We start from the raw sequence: 21,771 nt of genomic DNA, 5'->3' as shown, positions 1-21,771 counted from the left end.
ATGCCTGGGAGGAACTCCCTGTAAACATCTGCAAAGCCATTGCATTGTCCTCCTTAAATCTCTCCTCTGCCACGATGCCTACAAAAAACACCATCTCACCCCCACACCCATACCCTCCCAGATAGTGCTAGACAGCTGGTGTGCTGTGACTGCTACTTGTCACATTGTCCAGTTTTGTTTTCACCTTGCGTTCTCCCTGTACGTTATATTCACTGGTTGTCTCATTTTATACTCAGATTGCAAGCTCTTCAGGGCAGGCATCATCTTTTTGTTAAGTGTTAGCACAATGGGCCCTGATTCATGACTGGGAACCCAAGGCACGCTCACAATACAAATAACCAATACTACTTTACTTTTTAGAAGTAAAATCTCTCTAATAAAATGCTTGCATCAACTGAGTGGAACCAGGACAACAGAGAGCACCCAGTAACTTCAGACAGCACATCTCCTTAGAAACAGGAAGTGAGGCTGACATGCCATAATAGAAAAACCATTAACTGAATTCAAAGTTAGAAAACCCAGGATGGAGTTTAACTAGTAATTTATAATTATTTAGTATTTTTTGTCAAGGGAAGTTAGAGCAACACTAAGAGTATCTACAATAAATAGCATAGTGAAAGTACATAAAATTACCATAAAACTAATATGTCCCATTGGCAGAGCAGCTTGCTGAAAGCTATTACTCACTGTAATTAAAACATCCTTAGCTGCCATACAGAAGACATTTATTGTAATAATCTTAACTTTCCGTTACATTTAGCTTTCTCCCTTCTGCTGACATTTTATCCTACTATGGCCTCATTGTACTTTTTGACCACAGACATTCATGTGTTTTTCCCCACTTCAACCTTTGCATTTTCATCTGTGTGTGAATTAGGGACTATATAATCATTAAAAATAAGGAGTTCTTACTCTTCATGGTCCCCTCTTCTTCCTCTTCTTCCGTGTTTATTACCATTGTACCCAGCTGGGATTCCAGGGTTCCATCATGTTCTATCATGGTATTGGCTCCATCACTCATTGTACTGGCAGCTCTTATAGTACCAGTCTCATCTCCACTTGTCCGCACCATGGTACCCGAATCTGTTTCATCTTCTTCCTGTAGGAGGATGCAAGACATGCATTTACTGATCAGAGTTATCTTTTTTTTTTTTTTTTAAATAAAAAAGAGTGGCAACATTCAAAGGGAACTGGTACCAACTTCCAATATCTCTTTGGTATCAGAGTCTTACAAAAATTTTGTAAAGTCAGCAAGATGTTACAAATTATGCCTTTTCTTTTCTCCTTCCTATTCCCAAATGGGTAATGAAAGATCTTCTCCATTTCTTTTCCTCTAGCTTTATCTATTGTTAGAAATATGCTGGGATGACCACTTTGCAGACTGAAGTCTTCCACTTAACTACATAAGAGCAATATTAGCAGTACAAGCGTCCCAACACAGCCAGCTGGCATCTGAGCCCTGACCCAATGGCCTATCACTAGGAGTAATTAAGTCGCAATATTCATTCAGCCCTTACTGTCTCTAAGGGTAGGTCTACACTATGGGGTTAAGTCAACTTAAGTTACGCAACTCCAGCTACGTGAACTTAGGTCGACTTATTGTGGTGTCTACACCACGCTGGGTTGATGGGAGAAACTCTCCCGTCGACTTACTTTATACTTCTCATTCCGGTGGAGTACCGGAGTTGATGGGGGAGCAATCAGCGGTCGCCTTAGCAGGTCTTCACTAGACCCACTAAATTGACCCCCGGTGGATCGATCCCTGCAGCATAGATGTGGAGACAAGCCCAAAGATTGCCAGATACAGTTGACCTAAAATTCCATTCTGAAATGATCTAGAGATCACTGAACAGTTATTAGATGGCAGCAGTATTCAGTCTAGTCTATAGTGTGTATGTGCATGCTGAAGAGATAATGCCAGACTTTAGAAGCTGAGATTTAAAATAGTTTATTACTAGTGATAAACTCTTAAGGAATTGAAATAAACTGAATTTGCAAGCCTTTAAAAAAAAAAAGAAAAAAGAAAAAGAACTGTACATTAAAATCAAACCCAGTCATTTTTTTCAGAGAATATTTTTTTCCATTTGTTACCACACATTAACATTGTGACAGATATTGCAATCCCATGCAGCATCTTCGGAAGAACATACTGTATGATAGTTATGATTGGGTCGAGTATCATTGTGAGCCAGGGACTGTACAAAAGTCCAGAGGGAGGAGGGTTGCACAGCTTCACCACGAACTAAAAATAGTGCGGGGTGATTAAGGTGAAACACTCAGATTGTAAACACTAAAGAGGTACCAACCCCAGGGAGGCTTGCACATACTAGTTCAAAGTCGGTATTCCAGAGGCTAACAGACAAAGAAAGAGCTTTCGGTATAAAAACGCTGCATTTAAACTGACTCGACCCTTCTCTCTGATCCAGCAAATGGACAGGACCTTCTGAGCAAAGGGGATCCCAACCCTTGTGGAAAGTCTGCAAAGACCTGGGGCCCTGCTAAGACAGAAAGACTGAGGGGTGACCTCTGGTAAGCTTTAAGCATGCATATAGAAACTTCTGTTTTCTCTGTAATGCGTTTACCTTAAGAATAAAGGTGGTTGCTTAGAAAGAGCAGTGTGGTAATTTGTAAATGCTGGCAATATGCTGTTCACAGTCTTTATAGAGAAAGCAACACTCAGGCACTGGCCTTTAGGCACGCTGGCTTGCTGGGTATAGCACAGTAAAAGGCCGGGAGCTGTACAGCTTTAAAGGTCAGAAGGGAGCAGGACAAGGACAAATTGCTTCAGTTTTCCCAATAGCAAGGAGGCAGAAGTGAGCATGTACGATCTCGTGCTCGGTGTGGTTCGTAGCACATGTTCCAAGCAGTTGTGGTGCTTACTACTGTGCCTTGCATAAAACTGGTCACCAAATCCAGTCCGCCCCCAAACTATTGCTCCAACACAAGGCCTGCCGGGTGCTATGAGCTGCACTAAGCAAGAGACAAGTGCACACAGATGCCCACTTCTACCTCCCTGCTGTTGAAAAAAATCGCAGCAGTCTGGTGGGGGAGGGCAGGACTCAGCAGCCATGCATATTCGGGGTGGGGGGAGGGATATCAATACTTGACACTGCCGTGAATTTCATAAAAAAAAAAAAAAAAAAAAAAAAAAATCATCCATGATGTTCACAAGGCCACTTGTTATAAGTGGTAAGCCCCCAGTTGCTGTGTATATGTGATTGTGGCCTTTCTGATCCAAGCTAGTGTCACAAGGCTAACGCGCACACTTCTCACAGAGCTACAATACAAGGTCTCACCACTGTCAACATGTGGTAGTGCACCCTGCCCTCCTCCAGTGCCTCCATGTCTGAGGCCTCTGTCCCACTAAGGGTGCTGGTAGTTCACAGCCGAACTTCCTGAACACCAAACCAAGAAGACTGGGAAAAGGATGAACTTCAAAAGTTAATGGGGGGGGGGGGGGGGAGAAGGGGGAGGGGATGAAGTTTTACTGCAGGTGGGCAATAAACTCCCCCTCCAGCATTGTGAGAAGCTGCAGCAGAAAACCTACAGTGCCATGGAAGCTCTTGGTAACTCTTCCCTTCTAGCAGTGGTAATGTGGCAGGGCAGAGAGGCCACAGGAAAACATTTACACTAGAGGAATCCTTCCACCTCCAACTATCTGGCACCAGCTGTCAGTGATGCGATCACAATTCAGACACATAAGCAGCTGCACATAACCTTAGAGTCAATATCATGGTGACACTGTGAGTAAAGATTACTTCCATCCCAAAGCACAATGCAGCCCTAACTTCACAGTGAGGAAACACTGCATTTAACATACCTATATTTCATTGCAAAGCATGCTATTCAAATCTAGCTTCAGAAGAGGCTTGCTCTATAGAATAACCGTCTGTTGTCCATTTTATTCAGTCTGGTTGAAAGTGACGGAGCATGCTTCAAGTTGGCTTTTGACATGCTTTTGAAAAACCACCACTCACACTACAACACTTATTCAAAAGTCAAAACGTAACATATGAACAAGCAATTACTTGGTCTGCAACTCTGGACTGAAAAAAAGCACAGAACTCAAGCTCACAGCACTACACCATCAAAAGAAGTCTAAGCACACATCCCCTCTCCTTAAATTTGTGTCTGTTTCTATTGTACAGTATGAAGTTTCTATAAAGGGGTTTCTAAATCAGGAAGATGGTATGAAGAAAACAACATACTTGTGTTATATGGCAAAATAGAACACACTGAAGACTACAAACAAAAGGCCTCTCTACTACAGGAAAAACTTGATCCAGCCGGGAAAATGTATTTGAAGTCTTCTACAAATTTATTACATATCTTTAAAAGTATTTTCTTGGGCTAGTAACTGTCCTGTGGTAGGTGTTGTATCTACGTTCCGCTGACTCACTAAGGCAAGTAGCTCAATACGGTTGAATATAAAGGAGGTGGGAGTGGGCTAATAGAGAGCAGCTACAGGACATGAGTTGAGCAGTCCTACGCTAAAAAACCCAGGAAAAAATCAACGCCGGAATCAGTGACTGAGCTGAACACTATGTAGCATTATTATTAATTTCTGTGTTAAAGCAGCCAGTGGAGTCCTAATCCAAGACTAGGGCTCCTAGGTGTTATGATAATACAAACAATGACAATAATCAGGAGGGAGGAATTTTAGACTCTACCACATATGTGGACTACTTTAGAGCAGTTTGGGAAAGACACCTACTCACACATATATCAGCATCAATATTTTAAAGTTATTGTGCCCATTAAACACTCACTGAGTTTTCTTCATCATCTTGATCCAATTCACGCTGTTGTGCTTCCTGACGTTTCAGTTTAACGTCCATTGCCTCATTAATCAAGTCCCGCAGGATTGACGCTCCTTTTGCGCTTTTAACAAATGGATGCTAAAAAAGTAGATATATTTTATAAGCAGCAAATATGAAGACAAAGCAGTAAAACGCTGTTACCCAGAGCTATGCCTATCCCTGCTGAATTACAGTTGGTGTACACAACCAAGTAAAAACTTTATTATAAACTTTTATTTCATAATTTACCCTTTTAGTGATGGAGAATGAGAGACCCATACTGAGTCACGCTAAAAGGGCATTCCTGCATGACCCTGCATTCATACTTTATTTCTGAACTGTCATATCTAGAAATGAGATAAATTCATAACACCCAAGATAACACTATGGCTATCGCTTTCTAATAAGAGGCCAACAGTCTGCCTTCGTTATTTGCCTTCTGCTTCTGACACTCTAAGGATCAACTGAAAAGCCAGAGAGATAATCCCTTGATAATGCTTCAGGAACCAAGATGCACCTCTGTCATGGAAAGGAAGAGGTACTTTAGAGGAAAGAACTGGGGCTCCTCTAACATGGTGCAGAGGGCAGGTAACCTCCATCAGCTCAAAGACAGCAAAAGGAAGGTTAGTTATTAAAACGCCGAGAGTGCTTTAGAAATTGATTAGCTTTGCTTGGATCTCTGTAAGTAGTAGCCTCTGAGGCAGAGGTGGGCAAACTATGGCCTGCGGGACCATCCTGCTCAGCCCCTGAGTTCCTGGCCGGGAAGGCTAGACCCCAGCCCCTCCCCCGCTGTCCCCTCTCCCCTGCAGCCACGCCCCCGCGCAGGCAGTACGGCAGTGTGTCTAGCTCCAGCTGGGCAGCGCGGCTGCCAGACATGCTGCTCTGAGTGGCATTGTAAGGGGGATAGGGGGTTGGATGGGGCAGAGGTTCTGGGGGGGGGGGGGACGGGCGGGGTCAGAGGACTGGGAACATGGGGTGCGGTTGGATAAGTGTGGGATAAGCAGACGGCCTGTCGGGGGCAGGGGTGTGGATGGGGGCAGGGTCCCAGGCGGTCAGCGGACAAGGAGCAGGGGGGCTTGGATGGGTCGGGGGACGGATAGGGGATGCGAGCCAGGCTGTTTGGGGAAGCGCAGCCTTCCCTACCCGGCCCTCCATACAGTTTTGGAACCCTGATGTGGCGGCCAAAAAGTTTGCCCACCCCTGCTCTGAGGTCACAGAACAACTAGAGGCAAATTGGGATAGCTAGGAAATGGAGGATTTTGACATAACATAATCAGATATGGCTCTTTTCCAAGCATAGGGTCAGTTAAAGGATAAACTGTATGGCTTAATAGTAAGTGCCAGGATTTCTCTTTCTCAAAATCTTGAAACACTGACAAAAGCCAGGGGGCACAAAGATGCGTGTATGAGTATGGGAATAGAAAGTAGGAGATGGTCTAATTTCTAGGGAAGAAACTAAAGGTTTAAAAACCTCACGCAACTTGATCTTACACTGTACAAGTTGTACAGGGGAAGCACGAAGGGAAACCAACATCTCAAATTGCACAAATACTCATTGCCTGCACTGCGGTTTGTTTAGTTAAGAACTCCCTCTGATACCCTCTGAAAGCACCCCAGGTAACAAATACCAAACCTGGAGAAGCTGTGTAGCAGTTGCTCTTTGTTCAGGACTTTTCACAAGACACTGTTTTACAAAGTCCGTAAACTTGTCTGACCAGAGTTCTGGCTTCCGGAATGTTGGAGGAGGATTTGTAGGAATCATAAAAATTGCCTGATAATAAAAATAAAATAAGTATTGTTCTAGAGTTCACTGATTTTGGAAATCTTTAAGGTAAAAAACACAGAACAGACATAGATCAGAGCATAGAGACAGACCCTTGCAAAGTTATTCATGTACCAAAACCCTCTAAGTCTTTATGCCAATGCTATGTATATTCCCCTCCAAAGAGAACAAGGGATTTGTACTCCGCACGTTTCCTCCTATGGCAAAGCCACTATTTTGCATAGAGGGTGACATTTGCTATTTTAAACCACTAAAAGTCCTTTACTAAAAATGAAAGAAAAACAGGTGCATAATACAGGATACCCACTGCATGGACACATTCCACCACTCAAGAGATGGAACTCCCAAAAGAGGTTTGCCTCTGAAAAGTCCCGTTACCCAAAAATACCACGGTGGAAAGCAATGGAGTAACAAAATGGTGGGAATTACCAATGATCTTGTTCCTTCAGAACATCTCCTTACAGGAACTGACCTCGAACAAAAACACTGGTGTACACCAAATCTAGTGAGAATTAGGATGGCAAAGATTGGAAACAATATGACCAAGTGGAAGCGGAGGAATGGACCCCACAGGCAAATGTGGAGACCCTAAGCAAAGACTGGAGCACTGACTGACACATTACCCTCTAGCTGTACTCCCAAGGAACTATTCGAGATAAATGATAACACCAGATCTTGGCTGAGATTTTGGACCAATAAGCTATGATGATGACCTGAAAAATTGTGTTTACTGGTGGCTGTGACAAAAAGATTCACTTTGGATCAAACTCAAGACTACCCGTTTCCACGCATGCATATTCTGAACAAATCTGGTAATTTCGCATGCCTTGACACAAAAGAATCAAGTTGACAGATTCTCCTTTGAATATTTTTTCCCCATTTTACTAAATATTAAAAAGCACAAGTTAAATAAAAAGAGCTTGCTCATTTTCTCTAGGTTAAAAAGCTAGACAGCATCTTATAAAATGTTTATTCAGCTAACTGCCAACAGAGGCTACCTGCATTCTGCAAGAGAGCTATATTTGAAGAGGCCTCAGTCCTTACCCTCATTGGATGAATATCTGCATATGGTGGTTTTCCTTCAGCCATTTCTATTGAAGTGATTCCCAGTGACCAGATATCTGCTACACAGTTATACCCTATTTCTTGGATCACTTCTGGAGCCATCCAAAATGGGGTTCCTATAACTGTGTTCCGTTTTGCCATGGTATCCTAAAACGGAAGGGGAGGGAGGGGAAGAGAGCAGAAGAACAGACTATTTGGCAAGCAGAAGGAACAAGTTTGCCAGCTATTCATTAATAAATAACACTCTCCCTAAAGATTATACACAAAAATGATTCAGTAAGACTGAAATAAGGAATTTTGCACATCAGGATTGAGATGCACTGGCAGAGCTGTGTGGGGACTCAGTAGAAAACAGTAGATGTGCTACTACACACAACTGTTTTGGTGCTTTAGTTCTCTGAACAAGAAAGCCAGAGTGTCAGCCCGCCTGTCCCTCCTCTGGGCCCCACTGCAATGCATGTGCAATGCATTCATGTAAGTGCTAAACAATTGAATTTAGCATAATCTCTCCAGTAAGTGTTTCACTTGTACCTGTAGGCTGAATGAGACATTTCTACATACACAACCCAAGTAACAATTTTACTCACTGTAAGCTGGCCTGCTACCCCAAAATCTGCAAGTTTAGCATGTCCTTCTGTATTTAGTAATATATTTCCAGCTTTGATATCTCTGTGTATTTTCCTCATAAAATGCAGATATTCTAGTCCTTTGAGGGTTGCTTGTACTATTGTAGCTATTTCCTCTTCTGTCAACTAAAGGGGAAAAAAAAAAAAAAAAGCAGTTAGATTGGTATCTCATGCTGAAGACGGACATTTCCTTGAAATACAAATACAAGATTGCCATACTAACTAGCAGAAAATTCTAGGCAGTTCCAGTTACCAAGATATAGTATTATCTATACACAGTACAACTGGTTTACTTGGTCTCCCTTCATGTATTTTGTGTGTATGGCCCTTTCACAGGTAACTTGCTATTACATGACCAATGTGACTAGACAAGGTCAGCTATAAAAATCCCAGCACTGAAAAATCAGGATTCTATTTTTTCAGACATACAGATCATTTTAATCAGAAAACATTACATTAATCTTGAAGGATCAAGTTAGCTACCTAGCTAAACATCCTGGTTTCCAGGAGTGCTGGGCACTTGCAGCTCACAGGACAGCTAATGAGAGCTCGGGATGCTCGGGAAAAATCAGGCCAAAGAACTACGCATAGACTACTACAAAGCTACTTACTATAATATGTAATATTTAGAGTGGATACTTAAAACATGACATTGTATAAATATGGATTGTAAGGGGAAGGACATACTGTTTTATTTCGTAATCGAATTATATCGGACACAGATCCAGCTCCACAATACTCCATGACTATCCACAGGTCCGTGTTCTTAAAATAGCTGCCATAATACTTGACTACATGGGGACTATGGAAAATTAGAGAGAGAGAGTCAGATATTATTGATGAAAGCAATTTTATAAATAGGAGCACAATATAAAGTACAGCCAAAAAAAGATGCTAAGAGTTCAGGGTCAGACTTGGGATCCCAGACTTAAGGCTGATATAAGAGTTTGCAGGAAATGCTCATATCCTGCATATGGGGATTTCCTCTTAAATACCATAACAACCATTCCTCCCAGTTCTGCAATTTAGTTCTGAGACATGATGCATTTTACTAATCTAATAAGAGTTAGGTCTTTACAGTACACTAGATCAGTTTATCTTATCTACAGCTACTTCCTGGCTGCCCAAGAAGCAATAACCTACTCTATATTAACATATCAGATCATGAGAATGACCCTCTGTCCTTTAGAAAGAAGGCAAAGGCTGTCAAAAATGGAACAGTTATAAATGGACCAAAAATAAACTTACTCTGCTCTATGAATGACACTCTCTCTTATGTAAGAATTTAAATGTTGATATCAGAAGAGTTAGTCACCATGTAGGAGTCTCCCCAGAATGTTTGTGCAGAGAACAGAGTTATTCCATGATTCACTATCCCTACTGCTCACAAGTGTCGAGCAGTTGGGCAAAATGAAAGGTCCCATTTTAGGCCTTCTACTCTCTCTTTTAAAAACAAAACACTCAAAGAAGCCTAATGAATTCTGTAAATTAATTCACAGAATACTTTATGAACTGGTTCTAAAAAAGTTACATTTTATTGAGTCAGACAACGATTACCAGAAGGAAGAGGGAATAGCTGTAGAAGTGTACTCAGCAGAATTATAAATCATTGTGTCCATGTTTTAGTACTGCAAATCTTATTCATATTAAGCTTTGTTGCTTGCTTGCTGTTTAAAAAATAAAGTTCCTCAGACTGGAGGCTTAACACTAGACTAAGTAAGGACTTAGAAATGGTATGTGGCTTTTAAGTATTTAACCAAGGGAAACACTTTTGTAGCAGGAGGGCAGTTGTGTATATGATCTCTTCATAAGCTTTTCTGCTCAGACAGTTTTTTCAAAGGAAATGAGTGAAATCAGTGGGAGATGCACAAAGCCTGGTCTTTCATAATACAACCACCCTACTTGTGCAAGAGGAATTTTGAGTGTCCTCCAACTTAGTCACGTATTTTAATGCACTAAAATCTGCACACGCTAGTGATGGCTCTGCAAATGAGAATTCTGTCACCTTTGCAGACAGCGCACTAGCCTGTACATATGCAAAGTGAAACACATAAGTGGAACTCAGGTGGAGGCATACTGAGGTGGCGGGGGGAGAGGAGGGGGAGAAAGAAAAAAACAAAAAAACCCATGCATACATCGCCTGCTCTTTCGGTTTTCCAAATGGCACTTATTGTAAACAAATGTAGATAGTCTATTAAACTAGACTGAGGAGAAGCCAGCATAAGAATATTTTTAAAAAAACGCAATGTAAATCATGTCTCTTTGATAAACGTTGGCTAGTCCACCTCAGTGCAACAGCTGGTCTCACTTCTGAGAAGTGTTTAATACAACACAGTGTTTCCTAGATTCAACTGCTAAGCAGATCACATGCAATACTTTTCTTACGGGGTTGCAGATGGGATTCATTGCATGCACTTACCTGTCACACTGCTGCATTATGGATATTTCTTTTATGATCTCCTGCAGGTCAGACTCAACAGGAACCTGTTTAATTGCAACAACCTGACCTGTTTCTTTATGAATAGCTTTGAATACACTCCCATAGGATCTGTAACAATCAAAATGTGAAATACTAAATACAAGCAATACAACAGGTTAAAAACTGGCACACTTTCTGGTTTACACTTAGAGGTGCATCATAATCTGGAAAAAAGGGAACATTGTTTAATGACCTCTCCTACTAAGAATATCTTAATAGTTGATTTTTTGAACACCACATCCAACTTGGACATAATAAAACAGGAGTATTTGCAAAACTTCAGTTAATCTACAAGCTCCTGGTGCTATAGTAACAATGAGAAATACCTAGGAAAGATGCTAATCACCATTCCCAATAACCTTAAATACACCTTTTTACCCAAACTCCAGCAAACTCATTTGTCTAAACTATTTTCAATATACATTTAACTGAGGTGCAGTAAAAAACTGGTCTATACAGGTTTTTATATCATGCTCATCACCATAGTAACTGAACAACATGACTATATATCTATCTGTCACTTGTTGGTTCTCTCATCCTCTCCCCAGAGGGAGAAACATGTGCACTGGAGTGTCTTCTTTTGGTAGATTTTTCTGTCTGTTTGAATACAAGATATATCTGTTGATATATGTTTATATTAGAGAAGGCAAAGTGAAAAAAGTGAGCTTTGAACTTGGAACGGAAGGTGGTGAGGTTTATGATGGTCCTTAGTGTCTGATCAAGTTCATTCCAGTGTCTTGGACCAGCCCCTGAGAAAGTTCTGTCTCCCACATAACAAACTTTATTCTTATTGTTAAGAGTTCCATTGTGCCAGAGGAGTGAAGCTGTCAATCACAGTCCTCATCCCAGAGCTTTAGACCATCTTGAGCAATACTACATACTTTTATATATAGGCACATGGTATAGGAGTTTCATATTTTGCATGTTTAAAATTATGTTTTCATCCATTTCCAAATAAGGTACAGCAACAATTTCCTATAATGCATACAGAATAACTCTTGAGAAATGAGTGGATGTCATGGCAATAAACTTGCAGGCAACCGGGAAGTAAACCCAACTGTCACTTATATCCATCTAATTCATGAAGTACAGGGATGGTGTCCAGATTATCTCAGACGGAGGTAAAGCACTGCAATAGTTTCAAAGATGCAGGAAAAAATAGGATAACACAGGGACTTTGTTCCTAGATGAATTAATGCAGCATGGATTCTCACAAGACACGGTTCTGACCATAATATAGAGAAATCTTCGGGGCTTGATGGAGACGTAGCCAAGAAAGTCTCTATTTCACAGCACCACACAGTAAACATTGTATAAGATGTTCCGAGATAAGCAAATTAGAAAGACAAAGAAATAAGATGGGTTTGCCCCTACACTCCAATATTACGTTTTTCTACAAAATCAAGGTATTTGGATAACCCTCTCACCCCAAAAATTAAATCAAGTTATTGCTTCAATGAACAAGAGGATCTGAATAAGAAATTTCCTTTGAGACAGCAAGGCTTGGAATAAATAAGTTATAATTTCTTATAAAACTGTAGATAAATACAAAAGAATTAACATAAGAATTAACTTTTCTGAGGCTTTCCATTTTTTATTACCAACCTCTCCTCCAACATTAGTGTCTACTATAACTATTCCTAAATCTTGTCTCAAACACAGTTGTCTGTCTCCATTGATATACTGTAATTCAAATAGACCAAATATGTTCCAGCAATCTTGACGAAGAAAAACTTTTCCAGCATAAGTTTGTACACTGTCAGAGGTTTAGACTTCAACATTGTATTCAGTTATTGCGGTTTCAGAATTTCACACAGCACTTAACTGTTTAACTGGATGCCAGTTAGTAAGAATTTACAGTCCATCCATTTTGCCAGAACTAGATATTATTACAGGGCACTAGTGTAGTGTCAGTTTCATGGGTTCATCTTGAAATAGACTACTAAGTTTACAGAAGTTGTGTCTCATGATTTGTTCAACATATCTTATTCAGTCACAGTATAGGATTAAAAAGAAGAGCCTGAGCATCAGAATGCAAGCTAACCTTAACTTTTATGTTTCTTCTAGTTAGCATCTTCCCCCTAGACTCCACTGAACTTCCAACAAGGGGTTTTAAGATGAAAAGGAAAACGTTTTAAATTTCAGTTTTCAATGTTCAGCATTAATACAATTCTTCAGGTTCTCCACTTAGGAGTAGGGAAGTATTTTTTTTTTCCCCTCCTACACTTTGTGGGGAAATATGCCTCCCACTCTTGCTATTCTAGTGTTATGTATTTTTTGCTTGCCTCTGTGTCTTGGTTTACAATTAATTTCTGGTTTTTATATTTCAGTAACGAGGTGATGTTTTCTAGCTATAACCTGTACATTAAAAACCAGAAAAACAAAAGGGCTACTGTGTGTAACGCCCAACAATTGAAATGGTCATTTTTATTCTCAACAATTTAATTCTTCTCTTACTTAATTTATGTTCTACATTTTAATATTTGGATTAAGAGTTGATAACAAAAAAAGTTAGACAATTTACAACTACTTACGTTTTCTGATTCCCAATACTTTCCACTAGGAATGCTGATTCTTTGTCTACTTTGATTCAAACTGAGGTCACTGCTAAAAGGTATCATTAAAAATGCAGCTCCAAAGCCAACACTCCCATTCACTGAATGGAAATACTGAACTAGCAGTACGTATGTCTATAAAACAGTTTTGATACTGTCTTTATTGTTTTATCTAGTAAAAAGTTTGTTTATATTAGGGCTCTATCAAAAAAAATATAGATTTTATTTCCTGACAGTGTCCCTTCAAGCACTTTTACAGTTCCCCAGTTTAAAACTGGTGTTTACACAACTCAGAGCTTAGATGTAGGTGCTCCAATTGCAAGAAATATATTCAAAATGCCACCTCCCTCAAAAAAAATTTCTCTGTTAAAAACAAAACCAAAAAAAACACAACAGGTCTTCACAAATAGTTGGCCATTATGTGTATATGTTCTTGGACAGGTTTACATTCTCTACATTGTCTCAGACACTCACCCTTCTCCCAGCTTCTCCAGTACATCAAATACTTCTTCTGGTTGCTTGGTCAAACTATCTTCATCTAATTTCTTCAGCTGCCTGTGTATATATAAAGATGTAGAAATCAAAGAGTTTAAGATTCTGTAATTTGGTTATTTCTGAGAATAGAACTTTAAGTAAAACTCATTTTAAACCATGCAACTCCAATAATTTGACAAAAATACATTTTATCTTAACAATATAAAATTTAGTCTGCTTGAGGAATAAAATACAGTGGTTAGATGTAGTGTGAAGTAAACCGCATTTAGCACAATCTGAACACCAGGTAGTGCTATTTCTTACTACTACAAAAGGTAGTACAGGGGGGTAGCGTTTTATCAAGCACAAAGATCTACATTTCCTCTCAGTGGCAGGAAACAGTAAGTAGTTCAATGGGGGGAGGGATAGCTCAGGGGTTTGAGCACTGGCCTGCTAAACCCAGGGTTGTGAGTTCAATCCTTGAGGGGGCCATTAAGGGATCTGGGGCAAACATTGGGGACTGGTCCTGCGTTGAGCAGGGGGTTGGACTAGATGACCTCCTGAGGTCCCTTCCAACTCTGATATTCTATGATTCTATGTAGTATCAGAATATATTCCGGATCATTTCCACACCATTTGAACATCATGATGTCCATACCTATCGAACAAATCTTCAACAAGCTCAAAGTCTTGTGGCATGAAATAGTTTAGAAAAAGCTTGTACCAAGAGCCCACACAAACATTATTAAATTTATTTTCATGCCTTGGGGGGAGGGCGGTGCTTTGTGATGCACAAAGAAAAGGTTTGTTGGGGGAGGTCTTTTCCTTGCTTATTTTTCACATTTTAAATTCAGATTTTGTACATCTTGGAAGACTATGAATGACTGGAGAACTGGTAGGATAATGACCAAAAAAAAAAAAAAAGTAATAAAACTGAAATCTCATTAACTGAGATAGAAAGTGATTTTTAGTCAGACTGCTTAAGTCTCCTATAGTTGAAACACTTAGGAGCAAAGATGCCCGAGTTAAAGATTCCTATGCTCTTTCAATTTAAAAAAAAAAACCTTCTCAATCACCACAAAGCAGCAAGAAAAGCACAAAGCTGGTCTTTGCAGGTTACTTTTAACATACGCTACATACAATCACTACAAGGATCCGAACATTCCTTAAGGCCATAAGTTCTCAAAACCAATCCTTTACAATCCACTAAGTGACATATAATAGCCACAGGAAAAGATGCATTGCCTCCATTTAAACCCAAAACAGCTCAGTTGTGGATCCAAAAGTCAAGCACAACCCCGTTATCAGCCAATTTTGATTCCCACACTTAAGCCATGTTTAGGATGAAGTATGTGCGTAAGCCTATAACTTACAAATAAACATCTGATGGCTTCTATGAGCTGGAGTTACTACACATCAAGACAGCAAATACAGCTTTTGTATTTGTGATACTAAGGTGGCTCATCAGACGCTAGTAAAAAATGTAAAAAGCTTTGATGAAGTTTTTGAAAACCAGGAATAGAAGCCACGCTGTGCTCATTTTCTATTATGTTTATATACAAAAGCAATATAGCAGAAGCAGTACACACATGCGTTATGTACAATGGCTTCCTGAAATGAAGAAAATATTACAAACAAGCAGACTCAGGAAATGGCGAAATACTGAAAGTAGTCACTAGCTTCTCTGCAAAGATAGGCATTAAACCAACAGAACGTTACTTGTTTGAAAGAAAAAAAATCAGTAAATAGTCACCATATAAGTCACCATTTCCAAGCAGTGTGAAATGTGGAAATCTAAAGGACAGATACTATACTAAAAAAAGCATCTAGTATGAGACCCAACCATTAAGTATCAAGCTAGAATTTTAGAAAATCCAGGCACTACACAAGTTCATTAGAAGCCAACTTAACTTCTGGTTTCAGAGTGGCAGCCGTGTTAGTCTGTATTCGCAAAAAGAAAAGGAGTACTTGTGGCACCTTAGAGACTAACCAATTTATTTGAGCATAAGCTCTCATGAGTTACAGCTCACTTCATCGGATGCATCTTAACTTCTGTTTCTACTGACACCACCAGAATACTCAGATTCTGAACAAACTCAGAAATTCAAGTTTTATTTCATCATTACTAAAAAGTTCTGAATCAATGATGAGTGAGCCAATTCATTTAGAATATCCTGTATTTTACAGTGTACATTTTTAGAGAGGGTTGAAACCATAAAACCAGCATTACTGTATGGACACGAACACTCCAACACTGTATGGACACCCACTCCATCTGGGTCAAGTATAGTTAAATGTTTGCATAAACAGTTATATAATAAATGCACATTTCTACTAGTAGAAACGTTACTCCATCATTTAAAGAAAACAACTGCTATCTACACCACAGAACAAAGGAAGCTGCCTTTTCACTTCATCATTCAAATATACCGTTAGAAGCAGCTGCAAGCTACAGATAGTATTTTGACAAACTGAAACTTCATTCAATTGCTGAGATGCCTCTAAAATATCCCCTATCTCGGGTTGCTCAAGTACAGCCTGCAGTGAAATGATAGGAAGGTAACAGCTTTATTCAAAGGTTTCACTGAAATCCCAAGATATAACTGGTCTTCACATCCAACAGATACTGCTGTAGCTGACACAAATAAGATAAAGAACACTGAGGGACATAAGTAACAGTATACAAGGCTCTGTGCATAACTGTAAAGAACAAACATCTTGTCATCATGCTAATTAGTTTGCACTACAACTAAACATTTTGACCATTTAATGGAATAGCCAGGAGTGCAAAGAACTAACATAATTTCACTTTTTGCCAAATATACATGCAATAGTGACCTTTACTGATGTATAACTTATTATTAAGGAGAGACATCTGCAATTAAACATCTAATTCATTATTGACTAATTATGCCTGATTCCCCCCCAAAAACCAATTTAAAAAGCAACCTGACAGCAGACTTGACATCTCTTAGTACAAAAGGTGGGGTTTTTTTGTTTTTTGAATGCAAGACTTATGCTTCCATTTTTCAATAGAAAAGGTTTGAGTCATTTGTTTTTAACTTGACAGGGGTTTCCTCAAAGGGTGGAGGCCCAATTATGCTAACGTTGTTTTCACAAATTCCCATCTCTGCAAGCCTGATCCCACTATTAAACTAATCTAGTGGCAAAAAAACAAAAACCAGTTAATGTTTTAATATTCCAGGCTTCTACCCCCCTGGGGTTCTCTTTAAAGCAATTTGATGCCCCTCATTCATTCAAAGTGTTGCCATTGGTTATGGTGTTCTACAGCTAGTCTCCATCTCTCCCCCTCTTTTGTTCAAGTTCCTCAATCTTACAAATGGACATAAGAAAACTGAAAAATTCTAAGAACATGTGGACCAAGCAGATCTAACCTAAAAGATAACACTGTGTGTAATGTCACAAGAGATGTACGTTAATGGAAACAGAAAATTACCACAATTACCTGCAACGGCCACCACAAGTGTGACAGAATTGTTTCTAAGGTATTTTTAAAGTGCATACCTCCTTGATCTCTAAGTGCTCATTTGTTGGGAAGCCAACTTTCCCAAATGTCAGATAAGACATGGCAGTTATGAAAGGTATGATGGCGTTCATGTGTGTGCACGTGTATAACAATAAAACCCTTAGGCACTCCCTTAAGGACAAGAGAGTCTCTAAATCATCATCACCACTTGACAGACTTAGTGTATCAAGGTCCAGAAATATTCAGTTTCTGGATGCACAGAAATGTAGACTGAAATTTATTTGTGACTAACCAATTAAACAGACATAGCCAGTTATTTCATTGTGTAGCACAGAATTTATCACCAACAGGAAAGTCCACTGGTTTGTTTCCCTCAATGAAATAATTTAGCAACAACTCCAAGCACCATACTCTCCTAATTAACTGATGTTCCATGCAAAAGAAAAATTGTAGATACATCAGTATCCCAGCCAGTGTAGTCTTCCCTATTGGATTACAGTAAAGAGGTACAATAAGATGATACCAGTTTTTCTTTGCTTCTTTCTATAATTGTAGCCAGCTTTTTTTTAAAAAATTGTTTTTCTTGGTACCTTGTATATCAGAGATATTTTGATTTTTTTTTGTTTCCTTAAAACTGCAAAAAAAAATATTCTTAAAAGGGGGTTATAAAACATTTCTTTGGGTCTCCCACTGTGTTTTTGGTTGTCTGTTTAGACTGTAAACGCCTCAGGGAAAGACGACTATCTTCTGAATCTTCTACCATCCTGAACAGTGTCACAATTTTAACATACCCGTTTGATGGTCATAAGACAGATGCCTTATATAGAGGTATCTTTGCTGAAAGATATGTGGCTTTTGTTTTCAAGGTTTGGTGTCCCTAACCCCTGTTTGACAGAAGCTGGGAATGGGCAACAGGAGATGGATCACTTGATGATTACCTGTTCTGTTCATTCCCTCTGAAGCACCTGGCATTGGCCACTGTCGGAAGACAGGATACTGGGCTAGACGGATCCAGAATGGCCATTTTTATGTTCTGCTTACCACATTTACATTAAGTAGTTTGCAATTACTCCAGGTTACATCTCTCTTGTGTAATATTTAACCTACGGAAAAGTCTTGAAGTCTCTTACCATTAATTTAGGCTTGAATAAAGACTGGGAGTGAATGTGTCATTACACAAAGTAAAACTATTTCCCCTTATTTATTTCCCCTCCTACTGTTCTTGTAAAGTGCTGGAAATGGCCCACCTTGATTATCACTACAAAAGCTCCCCCCCCCCCACCCTCTTGCTGGTAATAGCTCACCTTTCCTGATCACTCTTGTTACAGTCTGTATGGTAACACCCACTGTTTCATGTTCTCTGTGTATATAAAATCTCCCCACTATATTTTCCACTGAATGCATCCAATGAAGTCAGCTGTAGCTCACGAAAGCTTATGCTCTAATAAATGTGTTAGTCTCTAAGGTGCCACAAGTACTCCTTTTCTTTTTACTGATACAGACTAAAACAGCTGCTACTGTGAATCCTATTCTTAGCTTTCTATGACTTGTGGGAGTGTTAGAAATTCATCAAGGGATGATAAACAACTGAAGGGAAATAAATGTAATATGTACAGAGCCCAAGTATAATAATTACCTGGATAAATCTAACACTCCCACTGCAGTAGGGTCCATGCACCAATATTAGTGAAGCTGTAGTGACACATGCTGCCTGAGGGAATTTTTAGCCTGTGGACAAGAGTCTTGTGACGCTGGTTGCTATGTCACCCATCCCACGGCTCCCTGCTCTCTCTGGGAAAACCTGGTATATCTAAGGGATGAGTCACTTATGAACCTGGGCTGATTTTAGAGGATTTAACCTTTCAGTGGGCAGGTTTTTTATTTACGTTTCCCACAATGCCACCCACCTCATCTCCCTCCCCCGCCTCCCACACACCGACCCCCCCCCGCCTCCCACAGACCGACCCACACCTCCCCTCATCCCCCCCGCCTCCCACACACCGACCCCCCCCCCCCGCAACCCTCAACCTCACACAGACCGACCCACACCTCCCCTCATGCCTCCACAGTCCGACCCACACCTCCCCTCATCCCTCCACAGACCGACCCACACCTCCCCTCATCCCCCAACCTCCCATGACCCAACCCCTAGTCCCGACAGCCACAGCCACAGCCACAGCCCAAGCCCCTCACCGGCGCGGATTGCGCAGCTGCACGGTCTCCATGGCGCCCTAGAGCAGCAGGGCAGGGGGCGCGCTCATTCTTCCATGACTCCAGCCGCTCTCTCCCGGCGCTTTTCCAAAGACACTTCCGCTTCACTTCCGCCTCCTCTCCACACGCCAGAACCAAGGGGCGGGGTTATCGTCACATGGTCTTATAGAAACCGCTGCCCCGCCCGCCTCCCGCGGCCGCAGGGGCGTGGTCCCTCCACTGGCTCCGCCCCTCCCCACTCAAGACGGGGCGCGGGCAGTTCTCTTGTTCATCGCTGCGGGCTGCCTCAGAGTCAGCCACCGGAACAGGGCCGTGCATTGAGGGCTGGAGCAACAATTTCCCAGCAGCCCCAGCGCCTCCACCTATTTTGCATACTAGTTTACATATATTTAAATATCCAATCGGATGGGTATCGTCCTGATTGCGTGAGGCAGTCACTTTGAGGCCCAGAACTCGGGAGTATGGACTCCAAAGCCCTTTTGTCTCTGCCCTAGGAACCACCCCCATCCCTTCAGGCTCTGCTCTGGGAGCTGGAAGTAGAGCCCAGCAGCCCTGTTCCTTTCCCTCTGCTTTCCTATCCAGTCAGCCTTCTCCTGAATGCGCACCAACCTATTATGGTTATTGGGGGACAGAGGACCTTAGCTTGCCCAAAGTTAATGGCCCTTAACCAGTGGAGAAGGGCCATTGAACCCAAGTAAATTGTGGGGACAACAAATGAAAAAAGGGGGACAGGAGTTATGGTTAAAGGTTAAAAATCAGGGAACTGGAAGGGCAGCCTGAGCAGAGAACTCCCAACAGCACCCACTGCTCCTTAAAGGTGTCTAAGGAGTCAGTGGATGCTGCCCAGAAGACCTCTGCTCGCAGGCATAACGTAACAAGGGATCAGAAATAAGCCTCACAGTTGCACAGCACCCCACCATCCAGCTTCCTCCTTCTGGTGTGATGGATGGCTATCTTGGCCAGCGCCAGGATAAAGGTGACAAGGAGGAGGTCTCACAACTTTGTGGCCCCGTGGATGGGATGTGCATAAATGAGAAGGTGTAGGGAAAAGTGGAGCTAGAATCTCAGTAAGAGGTTCTGAAGAAGCTGGAAGAAGGGCTGCAAACTGATGCGCCATACATAAATGTGCACTAGGGTCTCCCTCTTGCTGCACAAAGGACAGGTGTCAGGGGAGTTTGTGAACTGCACCAGGTACATACTTGGGCTCATGTCCCTATGGAGGAGCCACCAACTCTCCAGCAGGCCATGGAATCAGAGTGGAGTACAGGCTGGCCACTGGGGTGAATGTGCTCCAAGCTGCCACTGGGGAAGATGCTCAATTATTCACACAAGAGAACCAGTTTTCAGAGTAACAGCCGTGTTAGTCTGTATTCGCAAAAAGAAAAGGAGTACTTGTGGCACCTTAGAGACTAACCAATTTATTTGAGCATAAGCTTTCGTGAGCTACAGCTCACTTCATCGGGTGCATACTGTGGAAAGTATAGAAGATCTTTTTATATACACACAAAGCATGAAAAAATACCTCCTCCCACCCCACTCTCCTGCTGCTAATAGCTTATCTAAAGTGATCACTCTCCTTACAATGTGTATGATAATCAAGTTGGGCCATTTCCAGCACAGATCCAGGTTTTCTCACACCCCCCCCACACACACACACACAAACCCGCTCTCCTGCTGGTAATAGCTTATCTAAAGTGACCACTCTCCTTACAATGTGTATGATAATCAAGGTGGGCCATTTCCAGCACAAATCCAGGGTTTAACAAGAACGTCTGAGGAGGGGGGGGGGGTGGGAAAAAACAAGGGGAAATAGGTTACCTTGCATAATGACTTAGCCACTCCCAGTCTCTATTCAAGCCTAAGTTAATTATATCAAATTTGCAAATGAATTCCAATTCAACAATTTCTCACTGGAGTCTGGATTTGAAGTTTTTTTGTTGTAATATCACAACTTTCATGTCTGTAATCGCGTGACCAGAGAGATTGAAGTGTTCTCCGACTGGTTTATGAGTGTGACTGGTGTAGTTCATGAACACTAGCTCCAGAGGCTAAAGCGAATTGCAAGAGGAGGGGCAAGGCTCACCATGTCAGCCCAGGAGAAGTGGGAGCTCCCCTCTGTTATTAGCAGAAGAGGGAGTAGGGTGACCAGACGTCCCAATAAAATCAGGACTGTTCCGATTTTTAGTTTTTTGTCCCGTGTCCTGACTGATGCATGGTTGGGACGCCATTTGTCCCGATGTTGCAGCTTTGGCCACTCCGGCGTTTTTTTGTTTTTTGTTTTGCTTTGGCAAC

At 41.2% G+C, this 21,771-nt stretch overlaps 1 protein-coding gene across 1 annotated transcript in view; it reads right to left on the bottom strand.

The window, feature by feature from the left end:
• The window catches only part of STK4 (serine/threonine kinase 4), a 72,473-nt gene extending 52,719 nt beyond the window's left edge, over positions 1–19,754 (bottom strand). The window contains exons 1-9 of the mRNA XM_074970180.1: positions 19,462–19,754; positions 13,782–13,862; positions 10,693–10,821; positions 8,961–9,075; positions 8,235–8,399; positions 7,627–7,794; positions 6,433–6,570; positions 4,770–4,898; positions 913–1,099 (exon numbers count right to left, since the gene is read on the bottom strand). Of these exons, the coding sequence (XP_074826281.1) occupies positions 913–1,099; positions 4,770–4,898; positions 6,433–6,570; positions 7,627–7,794; positions 8,235–8,399; positions 8,961–9,075; positions 10,693–10,821; positions 13,782–13,862; positions 19,462–19,493 (1,144 nt within the window). The 5' untranslated portion in view covers positions 19,494–19,754. The remainder of the gene's footprint in view (positions 1–912; positions 1,100–4,769; positions 4,899–6,432; positions 6,571–7,626; positions 7,795–8,234; positions 8,400–8,960; positions 9,076–10,692; positions 10,822–13,781; positions 13,863–19,461) is intronic.
• Between the last annotated feature and the right edge of the window lie 2,017 nt (positions 19,755–21,771).

The sequence above is a fragment of the Natator depressus genome, chromosome 13, assembly GCF_965152275.1.
Source record: "Natator depressus isolate rNatDep1 chromosome 13, rNatDep2.hap1, whole genome shotgun sequence".
Classification (NCBI taxonomy): domain Eukaryota; kingdom Metazoa; phylum Chordata; order Testudines; family Cheloniidae; genus Natator; species Natator depressus.
Note: the sequence above shows the minus strand (reverse complement) of the source record. Positions and strands in the feature narration are given on the sequence as shown.